At 38.7% G+C, this 13,966-nt stretch overlaps 1 protein-coding gene across 2 annotated transcripts in view; it reads left to right on the forward strand.

Moving 5' to 3' along the window:
• Window positions 1–9,115: 9,115 nt before the first annotated feature.
• Window positions 9,116–13,966, forward strand: part of HIKESHI (heat shock protein nuclear import factor hikeshi) — a 43,125-nt gene continuing 38,274 nt past the window's right edge. The window contains exon 1 of one of the 2 annotated variants that reach the window (XM_069071032.1): window positions 9,116–9,467. In XM_069071032.1, coding sequence (XP_068927133.1) covers window positions 9,438–9,467 — 30 coding nt within the window. In that variant the 5' untranslated portion in view covers window positions 9,116–9,437. The remainder of the gene's footprint in view (window positions 9,468–13,966) is intronic. The other variant, XM_069071033.1, reaches the window with a different exon arrangement.

Consider the following 13,966-nt stretch of genomic DNA (forward strand, 5'->3'; position numbering starts at 1 on the left):
CTCAAATGCATTTTAATTTGGTTCTGGAGCACTCAGGAGTGCTGTGGAAGCATGGGGCCAGGGTACTGTGTTCATGACACCTCTGCTTTAAGAACTTCCTAGGGAGGAAATAGGTGAGACCTGGAAAATAAGTCAGCTCTTTCCATTTCCAAAAGGATAGAGTACTAACCAACAAACTTTGAACCATGGGGAAAGGGTAGTTTTGGAATCCAATTTTAGACTTATTAAATTTTAAATTTCCAGTGTGATATGTAGCAAGAAACATCCAGCAAGTATTTGGAAATATGGGGGCTAGAGTTTAGGGAGGATGTAGTGAAGGTATAGATTTTAGAGTCAACATCATAAAAATTATAACTGGAGATACAGAAAAGTATGAAATCAATATTATATGGAGTAAAAAAAAAGGGTCAAGGAGAGCTCCTCTGCAGAGAGGCTCACTTTTAAGGGCTGAAAGAGAGATGAGGAGCCAATGAATGAGACAAAGAAGGAGTTCAGAATATTGGGAGAACTATTAAAATGTTTTAATACAGGGGAGAATTGAGTATCAAGCAGGGGTGTGATCAACAGTATCAAGAAAGTCAAGAATGGGGGTATTGGAGGAAAAAAATCTTAAATTTAGGCATGCTATGCTTATTGAAGTTTTCCTCGGATCTAACAGTCTAATAATTGTACCCCAAAATGAGGTCATTCTGGCATGATTTTTTTTCAATCACACTTGTTCTCTTAATGATCACTTCCTTTTCTAGATGCTAACAAACATCTTTAATAAGAGAATCTAGAATTTTCCTATGAAGTAAAATCAAACTCACAGACCAGTCTCAATTCCCTTCCTTTTTTTCTCTCCAGACTGCACATTCATCCCTGACTTTGCCTACAAAAGCTCAGAAACCTCTCTAGGAAGAGGAAGCTCATTTCAGCCTTCACAGATTTTAAGGGCTCTCCACTTCTTTGTTCCCTCCTTCTGCTTGACTAGTTCTTCCCAGAATTTTCATTTGAAATAAGATGGCCAGACCACACCATTCCTTCATTCTTCTCCAAGCTGCACTCTACTCTCTTCCAGGATGTTAAAGTGTCCAGAGTCAAGGGTTCCTTCCAACCCTTTTGCTAGCTTCCTTTAATGTGTCTTCCCTCATTAGAATGTAAACTTCTTCATTTTAGGGTATTTCTTTCTTTCTGCCTGTATTTGTATTCTCAGTGCTTAGCACTATGCCCGAACATTGAAAGTATTCAATAAATGCTGGTTGACTTTTTTTTTTTAAATTGGAAGATTTGCCCTTCTCCAGTTTTCTGGAACCTCTACACCATTTTTCAAAGATCACTCACTGACTGATTAAGCTACTACATTTGCCATTTATTTCAGTAGCTAGTATCTTAGTTTATCCTGGTAACTTGAGATCATCGAGGGCACCAAGGTGCTTTCTTATCATCTCCTTAATTGTTTTGGGTTTCAATTTCCTGTTGATTATTTTTGTCTTATTTGGTTAAAGAGAGAAAATGAGTTGAATAGTTCTGGTTTCTCTTTATCGTGACATATCAATTTGTCCTTAATATTGCTGTTACTGTATACAGTGTTCTCATAGTTCTGCTCATTTTGCTCTTCATCATTTCATGCAAGTCTATCCATGATTTTCTAAGATTGAAATTTCTTACAGCACAATAGTATTCCAACACAATCATATACCAGAACTTGTTCAACCATTCCACGATTGGTGGACATCCCCACAATTTTCAGTTCTTTGCCACCACAAAGAAAGCTGCTATAAATATTTTAGAGCATATAGGTTCTTTTTCCCTAATCATCTTGGGAAATAGACCTAGTAATGATATTGCTGGGTCAAAGAGTATACACAGTGTAATAACTCTTTGGGAATAATTCCAGATTGACTCCAAAATGGTTGGATCAGTTTACAATTCCACCAACAATGAATGTGTTCCAATTTTTCCACATTCCCTCCAACATTTGTTGCTTTCCCCTTCAATCATTTTAGCCCATCTGATAGGTGTAAACTGGTTATCTAAAGGATATTCTAATTTGCATTTCTTTAATCAAAAATTGTTTTGATTTATCTAAAAACTGCCTGTTCATATCCTTTGATCATTTATCAATTGGGGAATGACTTGTATTCTTATAGATTTGACAAAGTTCTTTATATATTTGAGATATGAGACCTTTGTATGATAAACTATAAAAATTTCTTCTCTCCCCCCCCCCCCCCGCAATTTTCTGCTTTCTGATCTTGGCTACATTTATTTTATTTATATAATCAAAATCATACATTTTACACCTCACAATACTCTCCATCTCTTGTTTAGTTATAAATTGTTTGCCTATCTGTCTGTTAAGTAATATGTTCCATGTTCTTCAAATTTTCTTATAATATCTCTTTTTACATCTGGGTCATGCATCCATTTTGACCTTATCTTGGTAAATGGCATAAGATATTGGTCTAAGCCCAATTTCTTCCATACTCCTTTCCAGTTTTACTGATAATTTTAACGAAATAATGATTTCTTATTCCCAAATCTTGAGTCTTTACACTTGTCAAATACAAGGTTACCTGTTATTTGCTATTGTAAATTATATGTCTACACTGTTCCATTGATCTACCTATCTTTTTCTTAGTACCAAGTAGTTTTGATAATCATTGTCTCATAATAAAGTTTAATATCTAGTACTGCTAAACCTTTTTCCTTTGAATTTTTTTTCATTAGTTCCTTTGATATTCTTGGCTCTTTGTTCTTCTAAAAGAATTTTGTTATTATTTTTTCCAATCGAGTAAAATAATCTTTTGGTAATTGAATTGGGATAACATTGAATATATAAATTAGTTTAAGTAAAATTGTCATTTTTGTTATATTGTCCCTGCCTACCCATGAACAATTAATATTTCTCCAATTATTTACATCTTATTTTATTTGTATAAAAAGTTAAAAATTTTTTTAATTTATATAGTTCCTGGGTTTGTTTTGGCAGGTATACTCCAAGTATTTTATACTATCCAGAGTTATTTTAAATGGCATATCTTTTACTATCTCTTCTTGCAGGGATTTATTTGTGATATATAAGAATGCTGATGATTTATGTGGATTTACTTTATTTTATATCCTGCTACTTTGCTAAAATTATTAATTGTTTCAACTAACTTTTTAGTTGATTCTTTGGGATAGACCAAGTATATCATCATATAATCTGCAAAAAGAGATAGTTTTATTACCTCACTCCCTATTCTGGTTTCTTCTATTTATTTTTCTTCTCATTGCTATGACTAGGCTTTACAATACAATATTGAATAATATTGTTGACAGTGGAAATTCTTGTTTCATACCTGATCTTACTAGGAAGGCTTTTAGCTTATCCCCATTACAAATAATGCTTGCTGATGGTTTTAAATACTTTTCATCCATTTAAGGAAAAATCCATTTATACCTATGCTTTCAAGTGTTTTTTTTTTTAATAGAAATGAGTATTTTACAGGGTTTAAAATATTTTAAAATTGTGTTCCCACTTCTGGACTCCTTTGTCTTTGTCTGATCTTTAATACGTATAAAGAATAGTCAAATTTCTCTCTTCCCTTATGATACCACAAGGTTGGGTTTGGGGAGTACTTGGCTTCCCCCATCTTTCCTCCTATTCTAAGAAATATTGTAGTATTGGGAGGAAGAAGCCTGAAATTTGGCCAAAAAGATTATTTGGGCGATAGTGTGGGGGAAAATGTCAGATTCCTGATGACTTAGATGAAATGAGATAATATTTGTAAATCTTTTTTTTTTTTTGCAAACCTTAAAGCACTATATAAATATTAGCAATTATTATTGTTGTTACTTAGCACACTTTCATGAGTCCAGAGAATGGCAGAACTATCACTCAAAGGAGAAACCCAGAATAGGGACTTTTGTTTGGCATTTTGTTAGCATTGGATGCAAGGAGTACAAAAATCTCTTATTGAAACAAGACCTTTGGAAATATATTTTTTTTAATTTATTTGTTTATTTACTTTTAGTTTACAACATTGAGTTCCACAGTCCCTTGAGTTTCAAATTTTTTTCTCTCCTTCTCCTTTCTCCCCTTCCCCCCCTTATGGTGGCATACAATCAAATAGAGGATCAACAAATCTATTCACATTAATCATTAGTCATGATGTAAAGAAGGATTATAGCCGATGGAATAATCAGTGGGAAAGAGGAAACAAAACAAACAAAAAAAGAAACAGAGCAAGTAGTTTGCTTCAATCTGCATTCAGACTCCACAGCTCTTTCTCTGGATGTGGATATCTCTTTCGATTATGAATCTTTTGGAGTTGTCTTATAACATTACATTGCTGAGAGAAGCCCAGTCTATTAAAGTTAGTCATTACACATACATTGTGTCTGTGACTGTGTACAGATTTTTCCTGGTCTGCTCTTCTTGCTCAGCATCAGTTTATATAAGTCTCTCCAGGTTATTATGAAGTCCAATCTTATGGCACATATTACATTCATATACCACAACTTGTCCAGCCACTCCCCAATTGATGGGCATCCCCTTGATTTCAAATTCTTTGCCACCACAAAAAGAGCTGCTATAAATATTTTTGTACATACAGGTCCTCCTCCTACTTCTTTGATCTCTTTGGGATACAACCCTAGAAGTGGTATTGGGCATAGTTCCAGATTGCTCTCCAGAATGCTTGGATCAGTTCACAACTCCACCAACAATGCATTAGTGTTCCAATTTTTCCACATCCTCTCCAGCATTTATCATTTTCTTGTTTTGTCATCTTAGCCAATCTGACTTGTGAGATGTGATACCTCAGAGTTGTTTTGATTTGCATTTCTCTAATCAATAGTGATTTAGAGCATTTTTTCATATGCTTATAGACATCTTTAATTTCATCTTCTGAAAACTGCTTGTTCATATCCTTTGACCATTTATCAATTGGGGAGTGGCTTGTATTCTTACAGATTTGACTCAATTCTTCGTATATTTTAGAAATGAGATCTTTATCAAAGACTCTGGTTATAAAAATTCTTTCCCAGTTTTCCACATCCCTCTTAATCTTGGTTACATTGGACTTATTTGTATAGAAACTTTTCAATTTAGTGTAATCAAAATTATCCATTTTGCATTTTATAATGCTCCCTAACTCATTTCATCATGAAATCTTCCCCTCTCCATAGATCTGACAGGTAAACTATTCCTTGCTCTCCCAGATTGCTTACAGTATCAGCCTTTATACCTAGATCATGTACCCATTTAGACTTAACCTTGCTATATGGTGTTAGATATTGGTCTATGCCCAATTTCTTCCATACTATGTTCCAATTTTCCCAGCAGTTTTTGTCAAATAGTGGGTTCTTATCCCCAAAACTGGGGTCTTTGGGTTTATCAAACAGTAGATTACTATAGTCATTGGCTGCTGAGTCTCTTGTACCCAATCTATTCCATTGACCCACTACTCTACTCTATTCCTCAGCCAGTACCAAGTAGTTTTGATGACTGCTGCTTTATAATACAGATTTAAATCTGGTATGGCTAGGCTACTTTCCCTAGCATTTCTTTTCATTAATTCCCTTGATATTCTGGACCTTTTGTTCTTACAAATGAATTTTGCTACTATTTTATCTAGTTTTATAAAGTAATTATTGGTAATGGCAGACCTTTGGAAATATTTCATTCCTTTGAAGTAAAGCTTCACTAAGGATCAACCAGACTGAAATACTCTTGGTTGAGGATCGGAGGGTGGAAAAAAGCAATGGAGAATTGTAGCGGCAAGCACCCGAGCATCCCCAGGGTGTCTGCCAACACAGGTTCTTGGATCTGCTTTGATAAAGGAAAGCAACTCAAAATGGGTTAACAAGCTTACTTTAATCAGTCAGATATGTATCGTTCACCTAGTTCAGGGAGAAAAGGTCAGCACCCCGAACTTCAAAGTATATAGATAGAATTATCAAGACAAAAACAGATCAAGTAGACAGGTTTCCAAACTGTCCAACCATTACATCCATACCAAACAACATCTGGGTTTCAAAGCTGGGGGGCTCTGGACATCGGCTTTCCACAGTTTCATCTGATCAAACCACAGAACACTTCTCAAAGTGAGCCCCAAAACAAAGCCTCACATCAGGGCTTATATAGCCTTCTCCTGGCTCAGAGAATGTAAACAACCTTTTGGACCCACTGGCCAATCAAAAAGTATCTACTGAAAAACAAGCCTCCTACCCCAGGTTCCAGATGCACTTTAGGCTAGGGGCAGGGAAGATCTTCCAAATTTACATTCCCATTACAAGAATTCTTCAGAGAACCAGGAAAGAGAACATAAGAGTTTTGGGTGGTATTCAGAGAGCTGAGTTATGATACTACCATATGCAGGGAACTATGGAAAATTCTAAGGAATACATGAATTGGGCTGGGGAATCAGCCATCATGGAGATGATGATGAAGAATCAATAGACATTTAAGGGTCTACTATGTTCTAAAGGTTGAGTGTATAAAGAAAGGCAAAACCAAACCAAATAAACAACAATAATTTAAAAAACAACAGTTTGGGGGCAGCTAGGTGGTGCAGTGAGTAAAGAGCTGGCCCTGGAGTCAGGAGAACCTGAGTTCAGTTCTGGCCTCAGACACTTAACACCCACACACACAAAAAACTAGCTTGGGCAAGTTACTTAACCCCAACTGCCCTCCAAAAAGGCAAAAAAAAAAAAAAGAAGTAAAAAACAACAGTTTCCACTCTCAAGTTCTCAAGTTCTTTTGTCTTTTTGGAGAGACAACATTCAAACAACTATGCACAAACAAGATATATACAGCATAAATTGGAGATAATCAAAAGAGGGAAGGCACTACTAGCCTTAAGAAGGATCAGGAAAGTCCTCTTATAGAAGACAGGATTTTAGTTGGGACTTGCAGAAAGTCAGAAGTAGGAGAAAGGAGAAAATTCCAGGCATAGAGAAAAGCTAGTGAAAATTTGTGAGGTGAAAGATGGAGCATCTCATGCAAGTGATCCTTGTGCAAGGATCATAAAGGCCTTGAAAAGAAGGTGGAAGAAGAAATAACCAAGAAAACCTCAGTAGGAAATATGAGCTGAGATTTGCATGGCACCTGTAAGTGACTGAGGCAACACAGGTATTTAGGGAAGGGTTGTTTCTGGCAGAAATTATTGCTTCTATGGGTTCCTATCTAAATATTTTCTAAAATAAATAAATAGATAAATAAATGTTTTCTCCTCTAAATTTTGTGAACCATAGGCTTGAAATGTGAACCGTGATAACACCCTGAGTAATGTAAAATACTAGATTCCTAGATTACTTGAGTGGAGTCAGTGAGCCAAAGGAGTTAAAATTCTTCAAGGTGTCCTCAAGGCCTTTCATATCAAGTGAGAAGGATTGACTCGAAGCTTACACATTCTTCACTTGATTTTCTTTTCTTTTTCTTTCTTTCTTTCTTTTTTTGGTCTGGACTAAAGATTTTATTAATGTTCCTAGGTGGGGTAGATAGAGAGCTTGGCCTAGAGTAAGGAAGACTGGTCTTCATGGGTTCAGATCTGGCCTCAGACACTAGCTGTGTGACCCTGGGCAAGTCATTTAATTATTTGCCTCAGTTTTCTCATCTATAAAATGAGATGGAGGAGGAAATGGCAAACTACTTCAGTATCTGAAAAAGTGATTTTTATAAGGTATAGAGAACTGTGGGTTAGAGAAACTTTTGTCTTCCAATGCAGTCTTGAAACAGAAGGTCTTAGAGAATTACTTTAGGGATATTGAGAAATCAATTGACAAATATTTATTAAGCACCTGTTATGTGCCAGCAATGAACTGAGGAAGAGGGATACAAAAAAGCTCAAAAGACAGTCCCTGCTCTAAAGAAACTCAGTCTAAATGGGGGAGATAACATGCAAGCAACTATGTATATATAAAAAAAACAATTATATACAGGATAAATTGGAAATAATCAAAAGAGGGAAGTCACTAGAATTAAGAGGATAGGGAAAGGCTTCCTGTAGAAGGTGGGATTTTAGGCTGAACTTGGAAGGAAGCCAAAAAATCCAGGGAGCAGAGAGGAAGGGGGAGAATAATGTAGGCAAGGGGGTCAGCTAGTGATAATGCCCAGAGTTGGGAAATGAGTGTTCAAGGAATACAAAAGAGTCCAAAGTCATTGGATTGCAAAGTGAGTGGGAGAGAGTGCTGTGTGAAATGTAAGAAGCCTGTAAAGAGGTATGCGTGTGTTTATTGGGATACACTATGAAGGGCTTTGAACTCGAAACAGAGGATTTTATATTTGATCCTAGAGGTGATAGGGAACCGTTGGAGTTTGGGGTTGGGGTGGGGTGAGTGAGGGGAGGGCAAGTGACAGTTATATTATCTCTCTAGAAATACAGAACACTTCACAAATTTGCTCAGTCACAAAGTCAAATTGGACCACCTACTCCTCAGGGTCCTCGTGAGTAAAGCACTCTACAAAGTATGAAAGAAGAATAGGGTCTAGATCTGGAAAATCAACAAGTCAATCAACAAATCAGCAAGTCAACACCTTTTCTCCCCTTAGCTTCTTAGACCTGAGAGCACAACCCAGCTTAGCGATTTGCCCAGTCACACAGCCAACACGTATGAAAGGCATTGGGACCAGCTCGCTTTCCATTACACAATCCACCTCCCTCTCAAATAGTTTCATCAAAATGTTCTTGTCACTATTACTATCACCATTTTCATCGTCTTCGTTATCATTGTCATTATAGCCTCAGTTTCGCTACTTATAAAATGAGGTGGTTGGATTAAAGGAGAGGCTCTTGACTTGAAATTCCTGAACTTCTTTTTAAAAATATAACTGTCAATATAATTGATTTTTTTTTGGTAGTTCTATGTCTCATAGACATTTAAAAGCATTCTTTTGAGAAGGTGCCCATAAGCTCCATCAGACTGCCAAAGAAGTCCTGCAGGAGACGAACTACAAAGATGATTATCTCGTTACCTGGGATTTCAAGACAAGATTACGGGTCCAACTCATTCTCTAGAATACAAATCCCAGCATGCATTGCCTCCGACGCCGCGCCCACCGGGGAGTATGGTGAAAACTGCATGCTGGGATTTGTAGTCTTCCGTGTGTGTATGTTGGGAGGTTTTGAGGGGTGGTGTGGGAGGGAGTGTGTGGGTGTGTTTTCTCGCGTTTCCTTTCCTTTGCCACCCAGGCGGATCCCGCTCCGTCCCCGGAAGCGCTTGGCCCCAGCTGGGTGAGGGGCGGGGGCTCGGAGTGTAGGTCAGAGGTTGCAGGTCAGACAGCGCCTCAGCGGGACGGCTCAATAGCTATGTAGCTTGCCGATTGGAAGGGTGGCTGCGCCTTCTGGAAGCTTCCTGCGAGAAAGAGCGTCGCGGGCACTGCGGCCCTTGCAGCTGCCGCAGCCGTCTTCTCCCAGCTCCTGGGGCTTTTCTCGCTCCCGCTCCGCGGAGGAGCCACCACTGCCGCCATGTTCGGCTGCCTGGTGGCCGGGAGGCTGGTAAGGGACTGGGGCTGGCAGCAGGGCATCGAGGGTGGGCGGGGCAGCGCCGGGCCTGGGGGGGGGGGGGTCCTCCCTCGGAGAGGAGGAGGGATGGTCCTGGTCCTGGGCACCTGGGGCAGACGATGGGTGTTTGTGTGTGTGTTATGTGTGTGTGTCTCTGTGTCTGTGTGTTTGTGTCCCTCCGTGTCCCTGCATCCGTGCATGCGATTGTGTAGTGTGCGTTTGTGTGCACGTGTGTAATGTGCTGTAGTGTGTGTATATACGATGTAGAGTGTAATGTGTGTGTAATACGTGAATGTGCGCATGTGTAGTGTTCATTGTAGTGTGTATGCCCTGTGTAATGTGTGCGGTATTGCTTTTGTTGTGTGACAGTGTTAGGTCCTATAAATACCAGTTTTATGCTTTCGGAGGATTCCATTGTATGCGAATGTGTGCGTGCACAATACTATGTGCACACACACGAGTGGTCAGCCCTTATGCCCCTGCATCAGCGCAGGATGGGCATCTTGGTGAAGCGGAAGGAGCTCTGGATTTACGACCACCACAAGACCTGGCATTGCCTCTGCTTCTCCGAACTTTGTCGGGGGCTGGGGTTCTTTTCTTTCCTTGTCCGTGTGGCCACAGAACCAGCATAGCCGAGTGCCTGTCATGTGGGTACGGTAGGCGCTTCATAAATGCTCATTGATTGATGGGTTGATGGGCAAGTCACTTCACTGCTAGGCTTCAGGGCCCTCATTTGTGAAATGGGAGGTTGGATTAGGTAAGATAAAGGAGCCAGAGACTATTTTGTGTCATAAACCCTTCCCCCTACCGCTGACCTTTGACTGTCTGTTAAAGCCTGTGAACTCCTCAGGATGTTTTTAAATACTGTAAATAAAATATGTAGGATTACGAGAAAATGAATTAGATTGAAGTAGTTATCAAAATAACAAAAAAATTATAGGTTCACAGACAACAGATTAACGCTAGAAGGATCAGGCCCATCAATTGATAAAAAAATTGTGCTGTGAAATAAACATTTTCAGCTAGCTCTATTTTCTTTATGGATAAAAAAGAATACTCCTGGGTCATTATTTTTAAGATCCAGTCCTTCTTTTTTAAGGAGATAGTTAGAAAGAGAATCTTACTGCTTAAGGTTTTCAGTGAGGCAGTGCTAGGCCTGGAGTCGGGGAAGACCAGAGTTGGAACCCAGCTCCAGATACTTGCTATTGATATGACCCTGGGGAAGTCACTTAACCTCTGTGAGCCTTTGTTTCTTCAAAATGGGGAAAATAATACCTACATTGCAGGCTTGTTAAGAGGATTAAATGAGATAATATTTATAAAAGGCACCTGGCACATAGTAGACTGCATATAAATTCTTATTTCCATTTCCTTTTAGAAATTATTGTAGTACTTTGAACAGGATAGTGCTGTAAACTTGATTTTTTTTAAAAAAGGGGCTAACTAGGGCTAAGGTCCTGTTTGAATATTGAACATCTTTAATAATAATAATGATAAGTGAATTTTTTGGGGGCCCTTGAAAATTTGCAAAGCACTTGGCATACTTTACCCCGTTTGAGCCTAGCCATACAGGTATTATCTGCACTTTAGAGATAAGGAAGCTGAAGCTGCAGAAAGTTAAGTGACTTGCCCAAAGGCTTTTAGCTTTTGTGTGTCCCAGATAGGGTTTTTATTCCTAGTCCTCTAAGCTCCACATTTTGTACTCTATTACCCCTAGGGTCAAGGCACTAATAACTTAATTAAGGTCCTACTCTTTGCAAAGAAATGTGCTAGGTATGGGGGATACAGAAACTAATATTTTACTGTTTGTCCTCTAGGAACTGGTGGATGCATAATGTATATGGATAAGTAAATACAAAATAATTTGAGGAGAAAAAGAACATTAATCCTAAAAGAATTGATATTCTCTTCATTAATTTCTTCAGTATATAATGCTGTGCTGAAACTCTGCTCAACTATTTCATTGTTGCACTCAGGTGACTGGACTCTTGAAGTAAAAGAGTACTCTGACAGATTTTTATCAGAGTAGAAAAACTATCTGAAACACAGATTTCCTGTCCTTGTTACTCCTTGTCTTCCCTCCTAAATTTATTCTCTAGTCTCAACATCATTTCCAGGCATACCACCCCTCCTTGCATTCCCAGGTGTACCCTTGCTCAGACCTCACTTTCCTCCCTTTACATTTTGATACTTTGAATCATTCTAGCATTTATTAAGCACCTAAGGTTCCTAGTGGTGGTGGGCAGCGATCTACAAAGACTAATGAAATCAGCACCTGCCCTAATGTAGCTTTACATTGTACAGTCAACCAGTTCAATTTTCTACTATGAGTTACCTTGATTCCCTTTTTCTTTGTCCTGTCCAAGTTTGTTCTTTTTCAAACTCTAATCTTAAATTATTCCCATGATCAGCTCTCTCAGCTTCTGTTCCAGTGCTGCCGAATGTGGGAAGAAGTCACATATTTGCTGATTGAATTTACATTCTTAACTGGGATCTTGACAACTGTGGCCAGTCTATTTACTCTTTTCTGATTATATTGACAGCACTCACCACAGCTCCTGTTCCAAATCTTGTTTCCTCAGTTTTCAACATCCCCTCATCAGTTCTTCTCAGGACCTTGCTTCATACTTAAAAAAAAGTCAGACTTGCTTTCTTTCATTATTCTGTACCTTGGCTCCCTTTATCATCATTCCCCCATTCTCAGCTTTGCTCTAGTCTCTGATGAAAAGGTGATCTTTCTTTCAAAGGTCATACCTTACAGATATTCTTGATCCCATTTCTTCCCTGCTCCAGGTAATTAATTACCCCTTTGGTCATCCCCTCTTTTATTCTCTATATACCCAAGACCTTCCTTGCCCGTTGTAAATCTTCACTTGAATTTACTGTCACTTCAAGCTATAATCACACATCACTCCTCCCTTTCACAGCCAAAGTACTACAAAAAGTTATCTACATATATATTTCATTCACTTTTTAACTGTCTCTTTTCAGTCTCTTACAACTTGGTTTTTTACTGAGGTTACCAGTGATCTTTGTTGCTAAATCTAATGTCATTTCAGTGTTCATTCTTCCTTATCTCTGCAGCATTTGAGGACACCTTCCTCCTGGATATTCTCTTCTCCCTGATTTTTTATGGTATTCTTCAATCCTGGTTTTCCTCTTACATGTCTGTCCAGTACTTTTCTGCAGGATTGTCATCCATGTTCTGCCCCATATGTATTAGTATATACAGGTCTCTGTCTTGGGCGGCCCTCACTCTTAGTAATCTCATTAATTCTCATCTCTGTGCAGATGATTCTCTGAGGAACACACCCAACTTTCACCTCTTTCTTAAGCTCTATTTCTGCATTACTAATTTCCTGACAGTCATCTCACAAATATTTCAGACTCAACATATCTAAAACTTTTCCCCTAAGCGAACTCCTCCTAACTCTCTTGTTTCTGCCGGTCATCCATAATTACAACTCAGGAGTCCTGAGCATTCATTCTCTCATCCCCATCATAACCTGGCAGTTGCCAAATCTTGTTATATCTACTTAACTATGCCTTAAACTCAAAATCCCTCTGGTTCTTACCAATTGGCCAGCAATAGGTCCCAGCCCCAGCCCTACTTGGTCATTGTTTGGGCCTTGATTGGCTCTGAGTGAATGTTAATAGCAATTGTTTCTGTTTTGGCCAGAAATCCTGAGGGTCTTTCCTGCCCAGATTGATTTTTTTTTTTAATTGAGACTCTTCTCTGCCTCCATTTCTTACCTAGCCGCAATTACGTGTTAGAGACCTTAGCTTAAAAAATGATAAGGTGTCCCGCTGAATCCAGGACCATCGCCAATTGACCTGATCTGTATCACACCACTGGACTTATCTGACTTTGGAGGAGAAAGTGAGGCTGATGACTTTGTGCAGCTCTACCCCACTTAAATCCAATTCACCCTTCTGATGTCATTATTCTCTTTGAGAATGAAGGACAAACAATATTTCTACCTCCACTGCATCTCCCATCTATCCCCTTCTCTATTCAAACAGCCACTTCTGGCAGACTCCAGCCTTCATCTCCTCATGTTTGGACTGTTTGAGTAGGTTCCTAGTTGATCTCTTTATATTTAGCCTCTCTTTTCCAATCTGTCCTCTTTACATTTGCCAAATTAATTATTATATAATTAATATACTGTGATACTCCTGCTCAGGAAACTTCTGTGGCTCCCCTTCACCTCTTGGGTAAACTGCAAATGGTTGTGTTTGCCATTTAAAGTCAAGTCTGGCTCTAACCTATCTTTCTAAGCTGACACAACACATTACTTCAATTCTTGTCTTGATTGTCCCTTATACCTGCAATGTCCTTCCTTTTCATCTCATTAAGTTACATTCAGGATACTGCTCAATTGCCACCTTTTGTTCCACCTTTCCTGATTTCCCTCCTTGGTCTTATTTCCTCACAACCCATTGAAATTGCTTTGTATTTACTCATCTGTGTACATACTGTTTACTCCTAATTA

The sequence above is a fragment of the Petaurus breviceps genome, unplaced genomic scaffold (assembly GCF_028583685.1).
Source record: "Petaurus breviceps papuanus isolate PSGF00001 unplaced genomic scaffold, PetGlider_PUasm1.0 90823, whole genome shotgun sequence".
NCBI classification, from domain to species: domain Eukaryota; kingdom Metazoa; phylum Chordata; class Mammalia; order Diprotodontia; family Petauridae; genus Petaurus; species Petaurus breviceps.